The following is a 25255-nucleotide window of genomic DNA, read 5'->3' on the forward strand; positions in this document are numbered from 1 at the left end:
AGTTATTTGGGAAATGAACGGAGAGATCGAAACTAGTGTTGAAGAAAGGGTTGATCTCAAACCAATGAAGGAGCTTGAAGAAGTGAAGCTCGATGAAAAAGATACCACGAGGGTGGTAAAAATAGGGAAAAACCTTTCCAAAAATGCAAAATAGCAATTAACTTACTTTTTGAGAGAAAACCAGGATGTTTTTGCATGGTCACACTCGGATATTGTAGGGATTAGTCAGTGTATTATAAGCCATGCACTCAACACAGATAAGAGCTTCCCTCCGAAACAACAAAAAAGGAGGCTCCTGGACGACGATAGAAAGAAAGCCTTGAAAGAGGAGGTCGAAAGGCTAAAGGCAAATTGGTTTATCCGAGATGATTTCTACCCTGATTGGATAGCCAATCTTGTGCTGGTTCTGAAGCCTAACAGCAAGTGGCGAACCTGCATCGATTATTCGAACCTCAACAAGGCATGCCCCAAGGATTGCTTTCCCTTGCCTCAAATCGATCAGCTCGTAGATACCACTGCAGAACATGGCATCATGTCATTCATGGACACTTATTCTGGATATAACCAAATAGCCATGCATGCACCCGACCAAGAACATATGAGCTTCGTGAACGATAAGGGCTTGTACTGCTACAATGTAATGCCTTTCGGGCTTAAGAGCGTAGGAGCCACATACCAAAGATTAGTGAATAGGATGTTCACTGAGTAGATAGGGAATAACATGGAAGCTTATGTGGATAATATGTTAGTCAAGTACAAACATAACTATAACCATGCAGATGATCTAGCTTAATGTTTCTCTGTGCTCCGAAAATACAATATGGGACTTAACCCACAAAAATGCTCATTCAGCGTATCCTCGGGAAAGTTTCTCGGATTCATAGTGAATACTCAGGGTTTAGAGGTTAATCCCGACAAGATTAAAGCATTAATGACATTCCCTCACCTTGGAAACATAAACATGTTCAGAACCTAGCTGGACGAATGGCGGCCTTAAGTAGGTTTATCTCGAAATCTACAGATCAGAGTCTTCCATTTTTTAATCTTTTGAGAGGGGGCAAGAAGTGTGAATGGTCGAATGAGTGTGAACTCGCGTTCCAGAACCTTAAGAATCACCTCACTGAGCCACCAATCTTGTCTAAACCAATAGCAAGGGAAGTCTTATACTTATACCTCGCCACAACCGAGCATGCGATTAGTCCAGTACTTGTTTGGGAGGATAAGAAAGTTCAAAATCTTGTATACTACGTCAGCAAGAGGTTACTGGGGCAAGAATTGAGATACCAATTATTGGAGAAACTGGATTTGAGCCTAATACACGTATCTCGAAAGCTTCGACCCTATTTCCAAGCACATCTTATCCATGCGTTAACTGATAAGCCGTTAAGACAAGTACTGTCCAAACCTGAAGCATCTGGTAGATTGTTGAAATTGGTTGTAATGCTCGGACAATTAGAAATCACCTATCATCCTAGAACAACGATCAAAGGACAGGTATTGGCAGACTTCATTGTCGAATGTACAGGGATCTCCAACGAGGAAGTCGTAACCCCAGCCCACGAGCTATGGAGATTTTACGTCGATGGGTCCTCTAATGAAAATGGGTTAGGGACATGAATCATTTTGATCACCTCGATGGTAAATTGCTTCCATTTGACGTTAAGATTTTGTTTTGAGGCATTGAATAATGAGGCTAAGTACGAGGCGTTGTTAGCAGGTCTTCAGATAGCCTCCGGGCTCAAAGTAAAGGCCATCCATTGCTACAGTGACTCTCAATTGGTCGTTAACCAGGTCCTGGGTGAATATCAGGCTCGTGGCATAAAAATGGCAGCCTACCTGGAGAAAGTTAAGGCAACATTTTGGGAGTTTGAGTTCTATGCTATAGAACAAGTTCCCCGGGAAAAAAATTCGAATGCAGATGCATTGGCCAGGCTCGCCATGACTAGCGAACCTGACACACTCAAAGTGGTTCCAATTGAATTCCTACTAGTTCTGAGCATACCTGGGACTGAGGAAGAAGATGTAAACATGATTGACTCGCAACCCACCTAGATGACCCCGATAGTTGACTACCTCAAAACCGGGAGTCTCCCAGTAGATCGAAACGAGGCTAGAAAGCTAATGTACAAAATACTAAGATACACCACCTTGGAAGGAAATTTGTATAGAAGAGGATACTCCATGCCACTACTTAGGTGTGTAACTCCCCCCGAAGAAAGGAAGATTTTAGAAGAAATCCATGAAGGATTTTTTGGAGACCACACCAGGGGGCATAGCCTATCAAAAAAGGTGATTAGGCAAGGATATTTCTGGCCAACGGTCAAGGCAGACTCATTCTAGTATGTTAAGCGTTGAGATAAGTGTCAACAGTTTGATTCGATACTGTGAGCTCCACCCATCGAGCTTACCATGATGAGTTCCCCATGGCCATTCACGATATGGGGAATCTACCTCACAGGCTCCTTGCCAACCAAAAAAGGTGGAGTAAAATATGTTGTAGTCGTTGTTGACTATTTTACAAAGTGGAATGAAGCCGAACCCTTAACAACTATCACCTCAAAGAAAGTCCTAGATTTCATAGTAAAGAACATCATTTGTTGATACGAGATGCCCAGGAAGATTGTGTTGGATAATGGGACCCAATTTGACAGTGATTTGTTTACACACTTGTGCGAGAAAAATGGGATAATTAAAAGCTTTTCCTCCGTGGCTCATCCCCAGGAAAATGGACAGGTTGAAGCAGTCAATAAGACTCTAAATAATTCTATGAAGAAAAGGCTAGAAGAAGCTACGGGGAGATGGTCGAAGTAGCTACCTCAAGTCCTGTGGGTATATATAACAACGCCAAGAACCTCGACAGGGCATACCCCCTTCTCCCATGCTTATGGATGCGAGGCCATATTGTCTATCGAGGTTGAAATCCCAACTATAAGGAACGATGCATATAACCAAATCTCGAACCAATCCCAGCTCGAAGAAAGTTTGGACCTCGTCAAAGAAAGACGAGATAAAGCCCAGCTGAAAAATGTTGCGTGCTAGGAAAGGGCTACGATATGTTTTAACAAAAGGATACGAGATAGGAAATTTGGATTAGGAGAATTTGTGTTAAGGCGCGTGTTTTTGGCCACACGAGACCCGTCTGCTGGAGTTCTTAGGCCTAATTGGTAGGGACCCTATCAGATCGAGTCCATTATTCGACCTGGAGTTTATAAACTAGCGAGGTTGAATGGAGGATTGGTTCTGTGAGCTTGGAATGGTGAACATCTACGACCTTATTATCAGTAATATAGGAATGATGTTTATTAGTTTTAACCAAGCGTGTATTTGATTTTTTCTTTTTGTCAATAAAGTACTGAATTTCATTCAAATGTTGTATTGTTATACTTTTTTGGAAGGCCTCAAAATTTAATAACCTAAGATCGCAATCATAGGATATGAATGGGGCATAAGTGGTATACATTCATACCATAGGCTCAAAAAAATATAACATAAATAAAAATTAACTCTAATAGCATTGTTTGGATTGTTAACCTAACATAAAGAAAACAATAAGTGTATGGATCACTAACCAAACACATGAATTAAACAAGTCTGGAACAAACCAGCAAAACCTAGTCAGCATACTCAAAAGTTGGAATTCTAGATAAACCAACCAAAAAATATAAGTCAAGGCTAAGGGTTGAAAATTTTGCAAATGAGTTTCAGCCTCGTAACCTCAAGGTCATACTCGAGGATGAGCAAAAGTAACTGGAAAAAAAAATATAACTACACTAACGAGGTTACATACCATTTGATTATTTTTTTTTAAATACGTGGTAAGAGTAAAGTTTGACCTTGACAATAACGAAGTCGAACATGGACATTTCGAATAAACTATGCATGAATGTATTGAAATTTGAACTTAAACCCAACATATATTTGTACGAATAAACAAGTATAAAAGCAAGTCCTTAATAATAGCATGCTCGAAATATTTCGATCCAGAGATATGATGTATAATATTAAGGCAAAAAGCTAAAGGTAGATAATGAGCAAAAAGGTTTTCGAGCTAGAAATTTAAACGCATAAAAACTACTACTAACATATACACAGTCATAAGATAATCAAAATAGCTCAGACTCACACTATAAATAATCTTTACCCCAAGGGTACAAAAAATATAGTTACAAAAATTATAATGGATCGACGCCCATGACTTGGACTTCAAGGATTAGATGTCTCCTTATCCACAGTCCCGGAAGCCTCTGCCACCTCTTCAGCATTGAGCCTGGCCTCTTCCTCCTAGAGTCGAGCCTGCCATTTGGCAATAAATTCGGTCTCCAGGCCAGCAAGGAAGTTGGTATCGAGGTTAGGTTTGTTATCCTAAATCTGATACATCTCCATGTCTACGGCACGATCTTTATTAGTCTTAAACTCCTCAAGAAGACGAGCCTTCTCGCTCTTGATAACCTTAAAGGTTATCTTTTTCTCCTCTTCCAGCATGACATTGAGCTCATGAATCTTTCTGATCTTGGAGTTCCTGGCCTCGACCTCCTTCAAGGTCGCTTCCAACCTGAACTCAAGCTCGGGAATCCTTTTGATCTTCACATCCCTCACTTCAATTTCCAGTCGGGCTTTCTTAAGGTCGTCTTCGAGCCTCAGCTGGGCATCTTTGGCCTCCTAGGAAAGCATTTTGCTCACTGTGACCTCACTATTCAACATGAAATTATGCTAAACAAAGGATATGAACACCTACAAAAGGAAAAAAAAATAGGTCAAGGTCGAAAAAGCACAAATCAAAGTTAGCACATGAGAAGGGGGCTAGGCAAAAATAACTAACCGAGGAAAAAAGCTCGCCACTCTTGTCGAAATGAGTGTTGGAATCTCGGCACGAGGTCAGAAATTCCCACTGAGGGACCCCAAGGTTGCTAAAAATTTGACCCACGCGGGTTAAAGCATTAGAACCAAGGTTGACCCCAGGGGTTCCAGCAGTGCTGTCGACTAGAAACTCGGGCACAGAAGTCGAGATCGACAGGAAGCAGTCTTGGATAAGAGCTTGGGCTCAATTCGGTGGAGCTGTAAGGGGAGGCACAACCTCGGAGGGCATTGTGGACTCATTAACCTGGATTGGGTTTAATGACACCTGGGTCAGGGGGACCACCTCAGTTTTCTTGGAGAGTTTGGAGGGGCGACCTCCCTTCTGGGACACCTGTTGGCGTTTGTTTGCCCTCGAGGCCATAGGCTTGTTGAGAACGTTGTCTAAGTCTGAATCCATGTCATCTGAGAAACAAAAAATATAGTATGTAAGCAATCAAATAAGGTTGTCATAAGAAACAAGAATCCAAGATAAAAGAAACCTAACTGGTAATTTCAGATGAGCTTGAGCTCGGGGACCAAGAAATCACCATGTCTTCTGATGACTCTAAGGGGGGCCCTCTCTATAGGTGGGGGATAGTCTCGATAGGTCCCTATATATGTTGATTCCATATTGTACAGCTACCATATCCCAGACCTCATTTAGACTATACATGGTCTTGTATTTTCCTAGCCAACTATCAAACCTACGGACTCTAAGGTCTACCATTGACCATGCTAAGAAGTTATCCCTGGGGTCCTCGAAGAGGATAATTACGTGAGGCTTGTGCTTAAGTAATGATGGAGACCACATGGAATGATCCAACACTAGTTTACCTCCATCTGTCGAGCTCGTTGAGGCCTCATCGTGGGCTTCATTGCCCAAGACTAGCTACTCATGTAGATGGGAGGCGGTGGCATAGGCTTGCGAGCCCGAAGGCCTCCTCCTGGTGGGAAGTTTGGTGGTGGGGATTGGCAGGTCTTCCCACCTCAAGTATCTGCAAATACCTGAATCGTTTGTGGACTCGCCTTCACCTAAGAGGCCACAAGCTCGAAGATTGCCTTCATGGAGGAGATAAATGAGGGATCTTCGACCATATGAGAGCTGAAGAATTGCTTCCCTATATTCTTTCATAGCTTTTGTTGGAGTAGGTCGGTGATAGGTGGATGCAGGCAAGAGTGGAATAAATATTTTGAGGCAAACAATTCAAATGAAAAATAGAAAAGACAAGTGTTGAATTACTTACGAATGCATTGGAAGGAGTAGTACTTGGAAGGAGTGAGCCCATCTGTCCAGAAAAAGATAGTCTTGAAATTTGGAGGATGGTTTGAGATGTCCTCGAACAACTACTTCTCCTTTTGGTAGCTCGATAAATTGTAAAACCCATATCCTCCGTGGGCTCGAAAGGGGTTGCTCTTGAGGCAAAAAATATATAAGATCTCTTGTGTCGAGGGCTCGTCCCACTTCATCTCATGGTACAACGACCTCAAAGCTGATAAAACTCTGAAAGAGTTGGTCTGGAGTTGGAAGGGGGTGATACCAACATAATCCTAAAAGTTCTTAAAGTAATCCTTTAGGGGAAGCAGGGCCCCAACCCTCAAGTACTCGCGGCTCCAGACGGTGAGCTTGACCTTACGATCTAGATTGCCATCTCCCGGGGCGTATCAACTCCTTTCGTTGGAGGTTGTAGGATGGCACATCAACATACCAGATAGTTTAAGGCCATGGGAGGTCAGCAGCTCAGAGATGTGGCTGGTGGAGGTGACTGAGCTCTGTTAGTGCTCAGCCTCGAAAAAATCCTTCTTTGAGGTAGGGATTGACAGGGGTTGGGAGGTGGATGGTTGTTTTGGAATATTTTCCATTAGGATGAATGAGAGCTCACCAGATGGAAAGGCTATGGTGACTTTGGGTTTGGGGTCTAATGGAATAGGCCTGATCTCGAGATCCGGATCAGGAGAGACTGCGAATCGGAATCTCTTCCTTTTTCTTTCCTCGACCTCATCGATTTGGCATCGAAAGTGAGCATGTATGTCTTCTTGTTCGCACCATTCCTTGTGCTATTGAATCAGTCATTGATTTCTTGTAAATTGAGATTCAGGTCTAGAAGCTAATCGATGGAAAGGAACTTACGAGGTCAGTTGAAGTATCAATGTTCACAGTTCCAGAATCCATTCGACATAAATAACAGGTCTTTGCAGTCATTTGGATGACTGGGAAGCTTGATGATGAGGGCCGAGTTGGTAAACCGCGTGAGGTAATCAAATTCGTCACCTCGCCCTTTCTGATTAGGGCTTGCCTTGAGGCAGAAGACATACAGAATGTCTACCGGAGTGGGGACCTCCCACTCATGTTTCAGGAACAAATACTTTAGCCCCACCAAAAGTCTATATGAATTTGGTGGGAGCTGAAATGGAGCTAGCTTCACGTAATTCAAGAAATCCACGAAGTACTGGTCCAGGGGAAGAAAGGCCCCAGCCTTTAGGTGTTCATCACTCCAAGCCACGAAGTCATCTTGGAGAGGGGAACAACTCCGTTCCCCTTCGAACGTAGGTCAGACGAGGAGAGTTCCAGCTCCGACCTCTATATTGTGGCTTAACATAATCTTATTTACCCTCCCTTGGGTCGTGATCTTTGAAATGATGCGCTCAGCCTCAAAGTATGCATTGGGGTCAACCACGAGCTCCCTCTCAACCACTGAATCGAAGTGCGGGATGGGAGATTCTGGTGCAATCTTCTTCCCCTTGTTCTTCTATTGAGAGGAAGAGCTCGAGGCATTCTTCTTTGGGACATTCTTCTTTTGAGGAGCCATCAGATTGCCTAACAACAGAATGACCTAGTTAGTAGGCAACCTAAGAGGATCTAAAACTATGACGTAAGAGTACAAGGGGGGAAACTGTTTACTTTTTTCATACAAGCTAAGGCTAGCCTCAGCCCCATCGCGTGATGCCATGCAATGTCCTAGGCTATGCGCCTCAGTTTCTTAATAGTCCCCTGATATTTAGGGATTTGTGTGTCAGAAACGATAGGCCACTACTTTCCTCTGAAAAGCGGTTTTGTGCAAAAGTGCTTAAGGAATCGTAATCCTTAAGCTACCTAGTTTTTAAACCTAGAAACCTTGCAATTTCTTATGCCCCAAACAGGTAATTCCTAAACCTATTTCAGATTAGAACTACCCCAGATTGACCCAGAACATTACCCCAAAGAATGAGATACTTACAGGATGAACATGTTGCAGATGAACATGGTTAAGAACAAAATTTCCATTGGATAAAAAAAAAAGGAAAAAACTCTTCAACCCAAAGAATGAGATGCTTACAGGATGTGTGTTCGTCAACTGGAGGTTGTGGATTCGAATCACGGGAAGCTTATGGAAAGCATATGAATGTCTGGGCACGATGAACGGTATTGGGGATTCTGGGAAAGAAAGAAAACTTGGGGATTCAGAAAAGAGAAATTTTTAAATGCAAAGGTGGTGCAGTTTGAAATTTAACCATCCTATTTATACGTAAATTGTGGAAATTAATCTGGGCCGTCTAGTTGGGTTCGTTCAAGATCCAAGGGCCAAGATTAAATAGACCAAACGGCGACAAAAAGTTGACAAGAAAATTATTGCAGTCCTCGAAACTCAAACAGATGCCAATTGCGGTACACCACGTGTCCAGTACTCAAGTAGTGGGAAGGCGTGGTTTTATGTAATAGAAGTCTAAAAGTCCCTACTGTGTAGGTCAGAATGTGACGACATCAAACACGAGCAGGGACTTGGGGGGCAAAAGTTGTACCCTAATTTTACCCCGAGTTCATTCACTCAGCTTGGGTACAGCTGGAAAATAAATATACGGAGAAATAACCAAGGGAATGATATCTTCTTATTATCCACGTGTACAACTCGAGTTTCATGTGGTCATACGTGGTGTTAGGCGTCCTGGGTTTAACCCGAACTAAGGATGCAATGGCTATGAAGCGTGAGTTCAGAATATTAAAGTAACTATCGAAGCACGAGCTTGGAGGAGATATCCACTTCATGGTAATACTAGTATATTTCCTACTTAAGGATCCCCAGAGACTCAGGATCCCCTTATACGTTTATTTATGACCAGGCTGTCATATTTAATATCTCAGATATTAGGAATACATTTACTTTGTAATCAAATCATATCCCAATATAAATGGGAATTATTTGTAATAAATGTAATAATTATGTAAATACGTGATTGACTCATGCGGTTACCCAATCCTGTCCATGAAATTCCCTTATAAATACTAGGAATATTGGACAGGAAAAGGGGAGCATTATTCTATTATACCAAAACTCTTCCAAAATAGAGAGAGAAACAGCAATAATATTGACTCGTGGACTGAGTGGATTTTAACCACTGAACCACATAAAAGTTCTGTGTTCTTGAGTGAATTCAAATTATTATTCATTACGATTTACTATTAAGCATTAATCTGCCTTATTATTTCTTAATATACTTTTGGCGAAAAACCGCGTCAACAGATTGTAACTTACTAGAATCAGTGGAAGATATTCACCTAACCAGGCCTATAAATAGCCTGGTATTTTTCATTTGTATTCCGCACAAATTGGTATTGAGAATACTCTGTTGAATTTCTCTGAGAAAGCTTTGAGGGAGTATTACGAATAAAAAATATTGACTCATTGACTAGACAGATTTTAACTGCTGAGCCACGTAAAAATTCTACTGTTCTTTTCTTCTTTTCTGAAATTCTGTTTAGTGCTTTTTAAATTTAAGTTGACGAAAAACAGCGTCAGCCATTGTACAATAAACATACATCCAATTAAATATCAAATGTAGTTACACCTGAATTAGTTTATCATCTTCATATTTGTTTTTCAATCATGTACATTATTACTTAATATTTTTATTTTTGATGATATTTCCTTAAAATTCTTTTGGGACTTACAAAATTAGTCTCCAATTGCATCATTCATAATAAATTTCATTGTTCTTTAATTGTGTTCATAAATTTCATATAATTGACAAATATGCAATATTCACTTGAGGGAATTTTGCTAAAATATCACAACTCTTTAGCAATTATTGTTGCAAAAAATAATTAATATGCTTGCTAGTGCACAAATCGAACAAGTAGTAAAGTAGTCTAAAGACAAATATCATCTCACAAGGATTAAAATCAATTAAATATAGCAAATACTAAATCCTAACATTATCTAAGCAATCAATTTCAAAAGTTATCAAGAAGTAACATAATAAATAACTATGAATCTTAAAGAACAAATAACTAAGGATAAAAATTAATATTTGAGTGCATAAAACATGCACTCAACACACCCCCAAACTTGAACAATTGATTGTCCTCAAACAAAAGATACTCTTAGTAATAGCAAAACATAACCAAAACAATGAAGTCTGAAACACTAAAAATGACTAACACAACCAAATCAAGAATGTTTATTTAGAATCAAGAGTTAACTTCTCAAATTACTAACTCTTTTAAATCACTCAATATGTAAATTAAAGCATAATACTAGAATTTCAGCAAATCAATACTCAAATGTTAATATTACCATCTCATTGTATAGAAACATCTCTAATGATCTCAAACAAATATGTAGCTCATGTGCATCAAGACAAAAATAACGAACAAATCACATAGTCAAAACAACCATAAACTCACTTGATCAACTTGTCTCCAATAATGTAAATCAAGAGGTCTTCAATTGGCTTATAACATTAGGCTCGGGCCAATGGTGAATGAGAATAGTCATTTAGGCTTATTTTCACACCAAAACTCACAAAAGAACTAACTTTAAACTATAAAACTTCCCTTTTCCCAAAACATTCTTTTCACTCTCTCATTCCTTACGACTACTATTTTTTTTCTTCATTGAGTTACTACTTCCCCCAAACTTGTTTCTTTCCATTTTCTCAATTCTTTTTTATTTCAACATTTTTTCTCTCTCTTTAAAAAACATTCATCTTTTTTTTTTCTCTATCTATTTTGAAAAGAAACTTTACAATCAACACAATTGAATAGTGACTCACTTTTTACATTGAAACCCAACACATCATTTATTTTCTAATCACACAATCATAATATATCACATTCCCCTACTTTACAACACATTCCAAAAATCAATACAATTCATCCTATGCTTATGGTGCAAAAGAGGGTAAAAGGATAAAAATTAATCAAGTTGAAATTGGCATGTCACAAGCTCAAAATGTGTTAAAATTATAAAGAATAAGAATGTCACAATAGCTCAAAAAGGGAAACAAAAGGAAAAATGAGTATATTTTAGCTTTTTGGCTCAAACGATTGAAACAAAATGCCTCTATCACCTCTACATAACAAAGATCTAGGATTTCGCCTCAAAAAATGGATCAAGCAAGTTCTAGTTGTATCTATATCAAACAAAATGAATCCAAGTCTCTACAATACCCACAAAGCCACATATTGAATAAGAATCATAAAGAGATACTTCAATGAGAGATAATAATATTAACACCAAGTAAGATAAGCCAAGCACAAAGTCAATAAACTTAAAAACACACACAAAGTGATATCAAAGCGTTAAGCATAATAGTCATCATTGAAACCCATGAGTCATAAAGTTAACATCTCAATTTAGTCAAATACAGTCATCCAATAAAACATAAAAACAAAATAAAAAATAAGAAAAATAAAATAAAGGAAAATAAAAGAAACATAAACTCTTCCCCCCCCCCCCCCCAAACTTAATAAAAACAGTGTCCCCACTATTTAACAAGAAAATATTAAGGAAAGAAAAAATTACCTCACAGCCCGACTAAGGATCTTCGGCCATATCATCACCATCATCAGCAATTGGTGGCTCCTCAGGCTCTGGAGAGCGGTATGAGTCATGAAACGGGCTCAGAAATTGTGGAAAATGACAATCGAGAAATTGTTGCTGCCATTGATTATGAACTGTCGCCGTGTAGTTGTAGAAGTGAAACTGACACTCCTGCATATCAGACACACGACGGTGAAGACTCTGATTTGACAACTCAAGGTTAGACAATCGCTCTCCCAGCTGTACAAATAGTTGACCAATGTCATCAAGTGAATAATGTCTATCATTAGAAGATTGAGACGAAGAAGCACCACGCATAGCTTGTCTGTCACTTGCATGTTGCCGAATTTGATTATCATAATTCAGTTGTTGGAAAGCATCAGGTAACTATCGGTGACGTGGACGTGGAGCAATAGGCGGTGGTGGGAAATTCTCTGGATCGTCCACCTCAAATCCAAGGCCAGAAGGATGAGGAGTTTCACCTTGCCAGAATGAACCACGACTCAAATTACCATGATCAATCGTGGTATTTTGCAAACATGGCTCAGTCTCACTCATCGGAACACTAGTCGCCCTACATAACCCAATAATCAGACTGGTATGACCATGACCACCAGTAGTAGCACCCCTCATAATCTTCAAAATATTATCCCGAATCAAAATCCCCACATCAATAGTTTTTCCCTCACAAATACAATACAAAAGCACCATGTGGTCAACCGTATCTCAGACTTATTGGTAGAGGGCATCAATGTTGAACAAATAAAATTATTCCATGCTTTGGCATAAGGATTCAACATTGTACTAAGCATATTACGGGGCACCGTCAAATCAGTAGTAGAATAATTCCAATCCACACTTGGAGGAGCAAGTTGACTTAAAATAAATCTATAATTTGGACCTCTCTCACCATAGTATGATATTCATCATCCGAAACTCGTGGTAACCCATAATATGCATTAATCAACGACGGAGAAATATTCATAATTCGACCCCTTACCATCACAGAATTGTTATCTCTTTGTTGGATGCTATTAGCATAAAATTCTCCAACCACACTAATATTCCCCATAATGGATACCTCACATAAGCATTGCCATCCACGTTCTTGAATCATGCTCAACAAATTTCTATCACTTGGTGCCAACTGAACAGAAGATTCCATGATGATTTTCTTATTTTGATCATTATACAACTTATATTTAGCCATGGCCTCATCATTCACAAAAGAATGTTGAACAATAAAGGACGATGAGGTAGAGGCCTCGGTTCTATTATTTTTAAGCCCCATAAGCAAGAATCAAAGACCCTCATAACCACTCTTGAACCCAAATACCTCTCACAAAACACCAAAATTCTCCTCCAAACTCCAATGAAAAGCACCAATCATAAAAAAAAAATATCAACATCCCACATAAACTAAATCAATGCATAATTTCCAAAATCAATCACCCCATACTTGCTAATGTATCTCCAAGCATAAACAAAATGAAAACCACCAACAAAATGCAAATAATTCCTCAAAAATTAATGGAAACTGTCATTGGAGCATTTTATCAAACACTTGATATGCATTAATGAACCACACACCTCCAAGACCTATATAGATATTAAATCTTCTCCAAAAGTACATATCATCACACAAAATGGTTCAAACTTCCAATTATCATCAAAATAAAACAAAGAATCCAACTAAAAGAAGATAAATAACCTTACTTGGGATAGAATGGAAACCCTTCTTCATCTCCACTTTTCCAGTGAGAAAAACTTGAGAAATATAGTGTAGAGTAGTAGATGATAGAAAATAAAGCAAGGAAATAATAATGGGAGGAGAATGAATCATACAAAATGAGAAGTATGAGGAAGATGATGATTAAAAAAAAATGATTGTGATAGAGCTTGATGAAGAAAAAGAGAAGAAGGATTGTGGGAATGGGAAAGAAGGAAAGAAAAGGAAAAGAAGTAAAAGTAATTAAGTAAAAAAATGAAAGAAAAAAAAAACTACCTAACTTAAAAAAAACGTGACTCTTGTGCTGGTTTTTTTTTGTATTATTTCAAATTTTAATTTTTTTACAGAAGTGGTGATGTGTCGCCACTCACCAGGCGATGCATCACCTGGTGCGATTTCTGCAATTAAGGTTTAGGCGATGCGTTGCTAGAATCCGAGCGACGCTCGCCAGACTCTCTATTTTGTGGCCCAAAAAGGCCCGAAAATTCCACTTGTTGCAATGCATCACCACTATGCAGGCGATAAATCGCTTAATCCAATTTTATTTTATTATTTTTTTAAAATAGAACTTTTAAAAACAAAAATTAATATTAATCCTAAACTAAATTACCAATAAATGTTACGAAAAATAAATAAAAGACATCAAAAAGATGGGTTGCCTCCCATATAGCGCTTAATTTAAAGTCTTTAGCTAGACCTTGTATCTCAATACCAAACTACTCATCAGCGAGCTTAATGCTCGCCATTTCCTCTACTTCTGCTCCAAAATAATGCTTTAACTGTTGGCCATTTACTTGGAACGTAGGTTCATCACCTCTTTGAATCTGAACAGCTCCAAATGGAAAGACTTGAATAATTGTGAACGGTCCCGACAAACGAGACTTTAATTTACCGGGAGAGAGTTTAAGAAGAGAATTGAATAAAAGAACCTTCTCTCCCGGCACAAACTCCCTTCAAAGAATTTGCTTATCATGCCAATTTTTCATTCGCTCCTTATAAATTTGTGCATTTTCATAAGCTTCATGATGAGTTTATTCTAACTCATTAAGTTGGAGAAGTGTTATCTCTCCCAAATCTTTCAAATCAAAATTCAGCTTTTTAATGGCCCATTGTGGACGGTGCTCAAGCTCAAATGGTAGATGACAAGTCTTTCCAAACACAATCTGATAAGGAGACATGCCGATAGGTGTCTTGAAAGCTGTCCTATATTCCCATAAAGCATCATCAAGCTTATTAGACCAATCTTTTCTATTATATTGCACTATTTTCTCCAAGATAAGCTTAATTTCCTGATTAGATATCTCCGCTTGACCATTAGATTGTGGATGATAAGCTAGGGCCATCTTATTTCTTACTCCGTACTTTGTCATAAGAGCATCAAAAACCTTATTAGCAAAATGGGTACCTTCATCACTAAGTATTGCTCTTGATGTGCCAAATCTAGAAAAAAAATATTCTTTTGAATAAATTTGACTACAACCCAAGCTTCATTTGTAGTTGTAGCAGCAACTTCTACCCATTTACTTACATAGTCCATCGCCAAGAGAATGTATAGATTTCCAAACGAAGGTGGGAATGGTCCCATGAAATCAATACCCCACACATCAAAGATCTCCACTTCTATAATATTAGTGAGAGGCAATTCATGTCCTCTAGAGATGTTCCCCACACGTTAACATCGATCACAACTCTTCACATATGCATAACAATCTCGGTGTAAAGTAGACCAATAAAACCCACTATCAAGGACCTTTGCAGCAGTCCTTGCAACTCCAAAATGGCCACCCACAAGAGAAGAATAGCAATGGAATAGAATCTCACTTACTTCCTCTTCCGGTACACATCTTCTTATAACAAGATCAGCAAAATGCTTGAAGATAATCAGATCCTCCCAAATATATTACTTCACATGATGAAAAAATTTCTTCTTTTGATGAGAGGATAGACCCGATGGCAAAACCTTGCATGCTAAATAGTTGACAAAATCAGCATACCAAGGGATTTTAGTTACCACCGAGAATAATTGCTTATCTAGAAAAGCTTCCAAAATTGACGAACCGTCATCTCCACTATTTACCCCCTCAATATGAGATAGATGATCAACCACTACATTCTCACTTCCTTTCTTATCTTGGATCTCCAAATCAAATTCTTGGAGCAATAGAACCCATCTAATCAAGCGAGGTTTAACATCCTTTTTCTCAAACAAGTACCGAATAGCTACATGATCGGTATAGATTATCACCTTAGATCCAATTATATAAGGACGAAACTTGTCACAAGAATAAACCACCGCTAACATCTCCTTCTCGGTAGTTGTATAATTCTCTTGAGCTTCATTGAAAGTACAACTAGAGTAATAAATAGCTCTAAAAATCGTGTCTCTTCGCTGCCTACAAACCGCTCCAATAGCAAAGTCACTTGCATCACACATTATCTCAAATGGCTCACTCCAATCAAAAACAACAAGCACAGGTGCTGCAATAAGTTTCTCTTTAAGGACATTAAAAGCTTTCAATCATGACTCATCAAAAAGAAAAGGCTCATCCTTCTCTAATAACTTGCATAATGGCTTAGTAAATTTAGAGAAGTCTTTAATAAATCTCCTATAGAAACCGGTATGGCCTAAAAAACTTCGAATCCTTCACATTAGTTGGTGGTGGAAAGGTCTCAATAGTGGAAATTTTTTAGTTATCCACCTCCAAACCCAAAGAAGAAACTCGATGCCCAAGTAAAACCCCTTCCTTAACCATGAAATGGCATTTCTCCCAAATAAGAACAGGATTGGTCTCCACACATCTTTTGAGAACTATCCCAAGGTTGCACAAACAAGAGTCAAATGAGGAACCAAAAATTGAAAAATCGTCCATAAATACCTCCATTATATTCTCCACTAAGTCAGCGAAAATGGCCATCATACACCTTTGAAAAGTGGCTGGTGCATTACACAAGCCAAATGGCATCCTACGAAAGGCGAACGTACCTTATGGACAAGTAAAGGTGGTCTTCTCTTGGTCCTCCATAGCAATAACAATTTGGTTATATCTCGAATAACCATCTAGAAAACAATAGAAATCATGGCTTGCCAAGCGATCTAACATTTGGTCAATGAAAGGCAATGGAAAATGATCCTTCCGAGTTGTCTTATTAAGCTTTCTATTATCAATACACACTCTCCACCCTATCAGAGTACGAATTAGAATTAACTCATTCTTTTCATTCATTACAACCGTCATTCCTCCTTCCTTCGGTACCACTTAAACCGAACTCGCCCATGAACTATCAAAAATAGCATAAATAATTCTATCATTCAAAAGTTTCAAGACTTTCACTCTCACAACCTCTTTCATAGCTGGATTAAGTCATCGTTGATGTTCAATAGAAGACTTATAGGAGTCCTCCACAAGAATCTTGTGCATACAAATAGCTGGACTAATGCCCTTAATATCTGAAATTGACCAAGTAAAGGCAGATGAATACCTCTTTAAGGTTTCTAACAACTTCCTTTCATCTTCTTCATTCAATGATGTCGGAATTATTATGGATTTGGTAGATCCATCTTCAAAAAATGCATACCGAAGATGAGCAGGTAATTGCTTCAAAACAAGACCCTCACTAGTAGTATTCTTTTTCTCCAAGCTATTATCAAGAGTTGGAGCCTCATAGATATCTTCCTTCTTAGACACTTCCTTTTCTGCCGATAATGTAGCGTCTCGCAATTTTGGTTAGCTAGATATTAGTAGTAGTATCTTGTAGTATGTTAGTTTTCGTGGATTTGGGTTCAAGCCGAGACTTAGTTGGAAACTCATAGCAATAGTTATGGATTTTATAAGTTTAACCTATAGTTTAGAAATATAAATTATAACATAAGGTTTGATTAATATTGTTGGTCCTAGAAATATTGTTTATTATAACCTAAGGTTTAGATAGAATTAATAAGAGTGTGACACTTATCACAAACATGTTTATTAATGATTTAAGTATTTTTTATGAATAGTTTAACAAAAAGAAAAATCTAGAAGTTCTAGAACCTTTCAGCAACGGTTAGGATCACATTTTTACTTAGTCAAAGTTGTTTAATAAATTCAAAATATGCTGAAAAAGTGCAAATACGTGCTTGATATATCAACGTATGTCGATATATCACGGCTATAGGGGCCGATATATCGCCTACGGGAGATACGGAAAACATGTCGACTTCGCACAAACGAAAGCACAAAGGCTCGGGGCATAGGTAGGGGCGATATATCACCTAGGGATGGCGATATATCGGCTCCTGGAGCCATTTTTGAAATATTTGTATAACCAGGCTAGAAACAACCCTTAACCACTTGGACTTGCTCTTGAACGATTTTGACCGAGTTCTGGGCATCTATTGAACGAAAATTCAAATATTTTTCATTTTATATTCATTTTAAAAGGGGTTAGTTTCACTCCTTGAACTCTATAAATAGGACCTAGTACTCAGCCATTTCACTCATCATTCAAGCATTGTTCAGAGCCTCCAAGCTGCTAAGGTTACTATAGAGAGAAACACCTGGGTTTTGGGTTAAAAGCTTTTAAAATCTAAGCTTTTCTAAACACTTGGGAAGTAAGATATAGTGTTATTTCGATATAGAGGTGTAGATCAAAGTCATAGTTCATCCAAGGTATTCTTATCCTTAAGTTCAGTTCTTCATAGTTCTTTAGTTTTCTTTTTTTCTTTCATTCAGATCCTAACTTATTTTTATGATTCTTGATTAGGTGTATAAGTTTCTTGAAACTTAAGGTTCTTTTCGGTAAGTTTCTTCTTTGATGGTTTAGTTCTCTTTTTCATCCCTTTTCTTTAGAAACTCATGGTTTTTACTGCTAATTATAGGAGTTTTCCAATCCCGTTCTTGTCTCCAATTATCCTGGTTTTTGGTAAGGAAACTAGGTTAGATTATATGTGTTTATATGTTTATGTTATGATATGTTTTATGCTATGATATGATATATATTTTGTAGTCGCTTGGGCATATGACTTGCTTAGATAGCAAGCCCCAAGAATTTTTATCATTTTCGTTGTTTAGACTTATGATTTACCCTACCTTGATTAGTAGACAGAGGACCTAGATGGGTTATCATGTAATGCCCCGAATTCTCTGATGTGGTTTAATGGAAGGATTAGTAGGCCGGGAGGGCCATACTTGCTTAATTATGCCATTAGTTGATAAATGCATGTATATTTGAATTATATTATAATATGATGTTAAATGCATGCATGTGGGTCCACATTCTAATTACAGGGGTGTGATGGTAATTTGGCCCGTTGAGGGCATAATTGTATATTTGTATGCATGTCGGTGATATATTGTTGAGACCACATTATAATGTGGGTTTGTTCGAGCTATTTGACATGAGACGATCATGGAATATTAATTAGCAGTCTAGTCATAAAAGGTTTAAGTTCGGGGCTCGGGATGAGTCTCGGGGTGATTTTAATGATTAGAGCGTTACCAGGAATTAAAGGGTAACGGGATGTGAATTATTGATGTTGAGATTATTGAGAATAGCGGGAATTGGAGAGTGTTAATTATGATTAACAAGATAGGTGGGGAATACCAATTTTGCCCTTATGGAGCCTTTGGAAACCTTTAATTAACCTAGGGGTATTTTGGTCTTTTCACCCCTAGGATAGATATAAGCCATTTTAGGTTGTGAAAGAAGAGGAGACACAGAGTAACTTGAAGAGCCTTCCCGTATCTTCTTCTCCTTCAGTTTCCTTTGAGATTTTTGAGCTGTTCTTGAGGATTCAAGCTTCGGAAGTAAGCCTTGGGAGTTTGGGAGAGTGTTCCACCATTGAAGAGCATCATAAGCTGAGCTTTGGGTAAGTTTCTAGCCATTGAATTCCCTGGTTTGCTATGTTTTAGTTCTGTTTTGCAATTGTGATTTCTAGGTTGAAATCTTGGTTTTGTTGGGATTTTTGGCTAGGGTTCTTATGGTTGTGATGTTTGGGGTATGTTAGGATGGTTTTTGGGTTCATTTGGAACCAAAAATGGGATTTGGAAGCATTGGAATCAGGTTAGAATCAAAGGATATGAAGAAGGAGGTTTCAGGGGGCATCTGGTCTGGAGGTAGCACTATAGCGCCCACCCTAGGGCGCTACAACGCTACACAGGGGTCTTTTGGGCGTGTTGGGGGTTCTGAGAATAGCGCTGGGGTGCTAGGGAGCGGTTCTGTAGCGCTACTCTGTTCCTTCAAAGTCCTGTTTTGGGTGTTTTTAAGGGTTTTTGGCTTGGGGTTTCAATCCTTAAGGCCCGGGATCGAATCTACTCACCGTGTGGGCATGTTTTGAGGTTCCAAGAGTGGTGCTTAGGTTAAGACCCTTTAAATGTTAATTTTCATTAATGGAGGTTATAATTGGTTGTGATTATGTAACCGCTAAGGAACCAAAAGGTTGACCGTTCTCAGGAGTCGTTCTTATTATATTTCTCGCTCGAACCCGAGGTAAGAAAACTGTACCCTGTGTATGTGACATGCATGATTGTTATTGAGGCATGTTGGTTGATAAATGTGGACATGGATTGCATATTAAATGCTAGCAAATATTGTTTACTTGTATATGGCACTGACTAGTCGGGGACACTGACCTAAGAGTCAGAACCGGCATAAGCGTCCTGACGCAGGGCCGAATGAAGATTAGATCTAATCGATATCAACATTTAATGGCTCTAAGGCATTAATTATGGACCGACCCTAAGTTCAATGAAACTTATAAGCGCTTGGCTAGTCTAAGACTAGTTACTCAGAGCCAGGGCCTAAGGCCCAAGTGACCGTTTGTCACATGGCTAGGGAACGATGTTCCAGGGTTATGAGTCTATGGTCATGAGGAAGGTTGTGTTGGTAACTAGTCACCATGAACCTATCCTATTTAAGCTAGTGAAAGGTTCACTTATCTGTTAAGCCCTGGTGACCCTATCGTCACAAGGCTAAAGGGAGCTATACCCAATTTAGTGACTTTTGCGACTGTCACCTATCTGTTTTGGACTGATAGTCCTGAATGATTATTATGATCATTGTTGATATTATATCATGCTATGTTGTGTTTTCCTGTTGAGCCTTGGCTCATGGGTGCTATGTGGTGCAGGTAAAGGAAAAGAAAAGCTCACCCAGCCTTGAGTGGAGAGCTTAGGTGGTGATGTGTACATATGCGGCCGCTTGACCACCATGGCCAAGGAGTTCTCAGAGAAACTAGGGGGTTTACCCTATTTTTTCCGCTTAGGTCGGCGGGTTTGTAAATTTGAAACAATAGTGACCATTTTGTATTATAAATAACTTGTAAATGTTTTGATGAGCTCATGAACAGTTTATAAACTTAATAAAATATATCCTTTCCTTTTTATTGGTTTTCCACCTTAGCATGTTAATAACACTTAGAGTACGTTTTTAACCAAAGGACTCAGGTAGCGGGTCAAATTTCTGGTTCACCGTTCACCGTAACTGTTCTGGGGTAACAAGGGCGTTACATATCATATACTATAGTTATGATCTAGCCTACCTCGATTAGTAGACAGAGGACGTAGATAGTTTTATAACATACCACGTTAATGAGTTAATGGCCATTAATATTGTAGTCCTATATGATGTACGTTTTTATAGTCATATGTTTTATAGTATATGCTTTATGATATAGTCTTATGTTTATGATTTATGATATATATATGTTGTTAGTAGATTTTACTTGCTGGGCATTAGGCTCATTCCTTTCTTTTTAGATGATGCAAGAAAATGAGTATGGAAGGCGGGAAGGATTCGTGGCAGCTTGACATGTGTGTTGAGGATGAATGAATTGAATGGACTGCTGGAAGATCGAGGATGACATTGTTTTTTTAAGTCTTTTGATTTATGTTTTATGTATTTCTTCACTTAGTATTTAAACAATTAATTAAAGTTATGTTTTTTTATGTTTTATGTACTAAACAATGGGTACCCATACTTTACTTTGTAATTGGCACAATATTTTGGGTTTTAAATAAAGTTATGTTATTTCTTATATATGTATTCAAATTAGTAGTTATGCTTAGTAGTTATTAATGGTCCAATGTCTAGATTTAGTCAGGGCATTATAGGTAATGCTTCTAAAGTAAACACACTATCAACCACCTCCATATCATTCATTCCCAAATCCACTCCAAGATTCTCTTTAGAAATCGGTGTTTTCAAACATAATTCCAAAGGAATATTATGAAACATGGTCTTGAAAAAGTCTCTTAAGCATGGAGTAACTACATCCACTCTCTTACAATCTGCTTGATCCTTGGGAAACTTCATAGCATTACTAATGTTGAACTTTACTTCGTTGCCATTCACCCTTAGAGTCAAGTTACCATCATGTACATCAATTAAAGCTTTCCCGGTTGGTAGGAAAGGTCTTCCCAAGATTATCGAAATTCTTGGTCTTCCTCCATGTCAAGCACAACATAATCCACCGAAAAAATGAATCTATCAATCTTCACTACAACATTTTCAATGATACCTCTAAGATACGTCAAAGAACGATCTGCCAATTATCAGGAAATATTAGTTGGTGTGACCTCTCCAAGATCGAGTTTCCGAAAGATAGAGAGAGGCACTTGATTGATACTAGAACCCAAATCACATAAGGCCTTCTCAATATGTAGTTCACCAATAACACATGGAATTGTAAAAATTCTCGGATCTTTCAACTTTTCCAGTAATTGTCTCTTGATAATGGCACTACGTTCTTCTGTTAGCTTCACTGTTTCATAGTCCTCTAACCTACGCTTCTTAGACATCACCTCCTTCATAAACTTAGCGTAGTTTGGCATTTTTTTCTAGGGCATCTACAAAAGGAATGTTAATATGTATTTTCTTGAAAATATTCAAGAACATTGCAAATTTTTCATCAATCGCCTTCTTGTGAAATCTTTGAGGAAATGGTAATGGAGTAGTAATCTTGGGTGGGTTGTCCAAAAAAGTAATTGAACCTGGATTAACCACCAACGGCTCTTTCTTTGGAATCCCCTCATGTTGCTTGTCATCTTCTTTTTCACCATTCATTGGGATCTCAACAGCCTTTTTCTTCTCAACTGTAGGAGCGTCCAATTCTTTTCCACTCCTTAAAGTAATTACAATACACTCTTTTGGATTCTTCTCTGTATCACTTGGAAAAGATCTAGACATTTGAGTCTTCATAGTATTGGCCAATTGACCCACTTCTGTTTCCAATGACTCCATCGCTGCTCCCATATTAGTATAATGTGTTTCAATATTGTTGAGATAAGTGTCATGTTGATCTAGCCTTGCCTTGGAGTCCACTATGTAAGTCTTCAGTAACTCTTCAAGTGATGGTGAAGGCTTCTCCCCCATTTGTCTAGGTGGCTCTTGAGGTGGTTGGAAAATGTTATCATTGTTGGCATAGGAAAAAATTTCATGATTGCGAATGCCAGGATTGTAGTATGTGGGCAGGTATTTTTTGGGCCTAAAGTTGTAGTTCTGATTGACATATTGGCATTGTTCATCCACCAACGCATTCGAACTAGAAGCTTATGCCACAATTACTATTTCTTGACTCTACTTTATTTTCAGTGAGACCCTTAATCTGATTAGTCAAAGCAGACATCCACGCCATCAGTGGTGTTATTTGATCTACTTCAAAAACCCCAGCTGCATTCTTAACCGTCGATCTCTCACTTTGCCATTGACAACTATTCATGGCCATATCCTCAAATAAGATTAATGCTTCCGCTAGTGTCTTTGATAAAATGGTTCTGCCAAATGCAGCATCAATATGTGATCTTGTTGGACCATTGAGCCCATTGTAGAATAGTTGAACCTGAAATCAATCCTCTATGCCATATTGAGGACATTTTCTGAGCATCTCCATAAATCTATCCCATGCCTCATACAATTGCTCGGACTCCATCTGTCTAAATTAAGTAATCTCAACCCTTAGTTGTGACACTTTAGATGGCGGGGAAAATTTGGTGAGGAAATTTTGTTCCATGTCCTCCAAAGTAGTCACAATTCCTGGAGGTATAGATTGAAACCAAGCTCAAGCTCTATCTCGCAATGAAAATGAAAATAGTTTCAATCGTATAGTATCTATCATAAACCCATTGATCTTGATCGTGTCACAAATCTCCAAGAAAGTTTCCAAGTGAATATTAGGGTCTTTATCAGCTAGGCCAGAATATTGATTTTGCTGCACCATGTTAACCAAGGCGGGTTTAAGCTCGAAATTGTTGACATTCACTTGTTGCCTTTGAATGCCCAAATAATTTTCATTCACAACCGACCTAAAATAGTCTCTCAAGGTCCGGTTTACTGGTGCGTTCATAGGAGCATTATTGTTGTTGGCTGGTACATTGTTGTTGTTAACTTGGTCCGCCGTTTTTTGTGATCTATCTCATCGCTCTCTCCTAATAGAAGATATAGTTCTTTCAATTTCAGAATATAATTGTAGGAGATTTGAGGGACGAGCTTTTCGCATACACCTTCAACCACAAAAATTTAGAAACCAAAGTTAGTAAACAAATAAATAAATAAAAAAAATACTTAGATTAAAATTCAATATTTTCTTTGCTATATTAATTCAATTTTAATTTCTTTTTTTAATCCCTGGCAACAGTGCCAAAAACTCGTTGCGAAAAATAATGAATATGCTTGCAAGTGCACAAATCGAACAAGTAGTAAAGTAGTCAAAAGACAGATATCATCCCACAAGGATTCAAATCAATTAAATAAATTAAATATAACAAATACTAAATCCTAGCTTTATCTAAGCAATCAATTTCAAAGGATATCAAGAAGTAACATAATAAATAAATATGAATCTTAAAGAAAAAATAACTAAATAAGAATAGACTCAAGATAATAACAATTGATAAGGTTTCAACTTCACTCTCTAACAATCTTACCCCTATTCATTAACGTGCCTAAATCAATCCAATATGTTCAAAAACCTAGAGCATTGTTTTATCTCTATACCCTCTCTCGAGTGCCTGAAAAAGAATGTGCAAGTAATACCTAGCCTATATCTCTATACGAACATTTATCCTTACCTTCATTAAGTTCCACTCTAGAAATAATCCTAAATATTTCACCTCTCGATTTCACAATCTATAATTATCTCAGTTACCTAGATTTATGCTTATCTCTCACTCTCACATAACCTAAGTTGTTCTACCCACTGCCGGATTGTTTGAATGTTCCCCTCTTGAGTAATAATTTTCACAATCTAAATACAACCTTAATTATAATTCATATACTATAAAGAACAATATGAAAATCTCAATTAAGCAACAATGATTCAAAGTATAATACAAGAACAATATTGGACTAAAATAGAATTTTCATTAAATCATAGAAATAAAAGCATGTCAAGAGATCCATCTACACCCTAACAAAATAAGAAAATTAACCACACATGATGTGGTTTATAATCTCAAATATATTGTAATTATCTAAAAAGAACAAAGAAATAAAGAGGTAAGACAAAGAATACTAAAGAACTCCGTTGATATTGCTTGATTCACTTCTTAGATCCTTCTCCAATGAATCTCTTACTTCTAAATGTGTTTCTTTTCCTTTATATATGTGTTGTGGTCGTGCCCTAGTCTCCAAAAATCTCCTTAGCCGTCCTACTTTTTAATTCAAGTGAAAAACGAGTGGAAAACGTTTTCCTATTTTTGTGGCGCAATTGGCGACGAGTCGCTATATGACAGGCGATGCATCACCTTATGTCAAGCGACATGTCACCTGGACTTTTCCAGGTTTTAATTTTTCACGAATTTCAACAATTTCTCGCCTCTCGGAAGCGACGTAATGCATCATTCTCTAACTTGAACACCCAAAATAACATTCGAAACACCTACAAACTAAATTCCTGCACACTTAAATGAAACTCATC

General features: G+C 38.0%; 1 protein-coding gene and 1 non-coding gene across 2 annotated transcripts; one reads left to right on the forward strand and one right to left on the reverse strand.

The window, feature by feature from the left end:
* Nucleotides 1–21764: 21764 nt before the first annotated feature.
* Nucleotides 21765–22151, reverse strand: LOC133814622 (uncharacterized). The gene is made up of 2 exons (XM_062247559.1): nucleotides 21968–22151; nucleotides 21765–21883 (listed from the first exon to the last, which is right to left on the reverse strand). The coding sequence occupies exons 1-2, from the start codon at nucleotides 22149–22151 to the stop codon at nucleotides 21765–21767; spliced, it is 303 nt and encodes a 100-aa protein (XP_062103543.1).
* Nucleotides 22152–23195: 1044 nt separating this feature from the next.
* On the forward strand, nucleotides 23196–23302 carry LOC133820255 (small nucleolar RNA R71). The gene has a single exon (XR_009886679.1). It is a non-coding gene; the product is annotated as a small nucleolar RNA R71 (small nucleolar RNA).
* The last annotated feature ends 1953 nt before the right edge of the window (nucleotides 23303–25255 follow it).

This window comes from Humulus lupulus, chromosome 2 (genome assembly GCF_963169125.1).
Source record: "Humulus lupulus chromosome 2, drHumLupu1.1, whole genome shotgun sequence".
Lineage (NCBI taxonomy): Eukaryota > Viridiplantae > Streptophyta > Magnoliopsida > Rosales > Cannabaceae > Humulus > Humulus lupulus.

What these genes read in the sequence shown, in the direction of transcription:
- LOC133814622 (XM_062247559.1), bottom strand. Translation starts at nt 22,151, where the DNA reads ATGAAGGAGGTGATGTCTAAGAAGCGTAGGTTAGAGGACTATGAAACA. An exon ending in CTTATGTGATTTGGGTTCTA is followed by an intron (nt 21,884 to 21,967) that starts GTATCAATCAAG and finishes GATAATTGGCAG; the next exon opens with ATCGTTCTTTGACGTATCTT.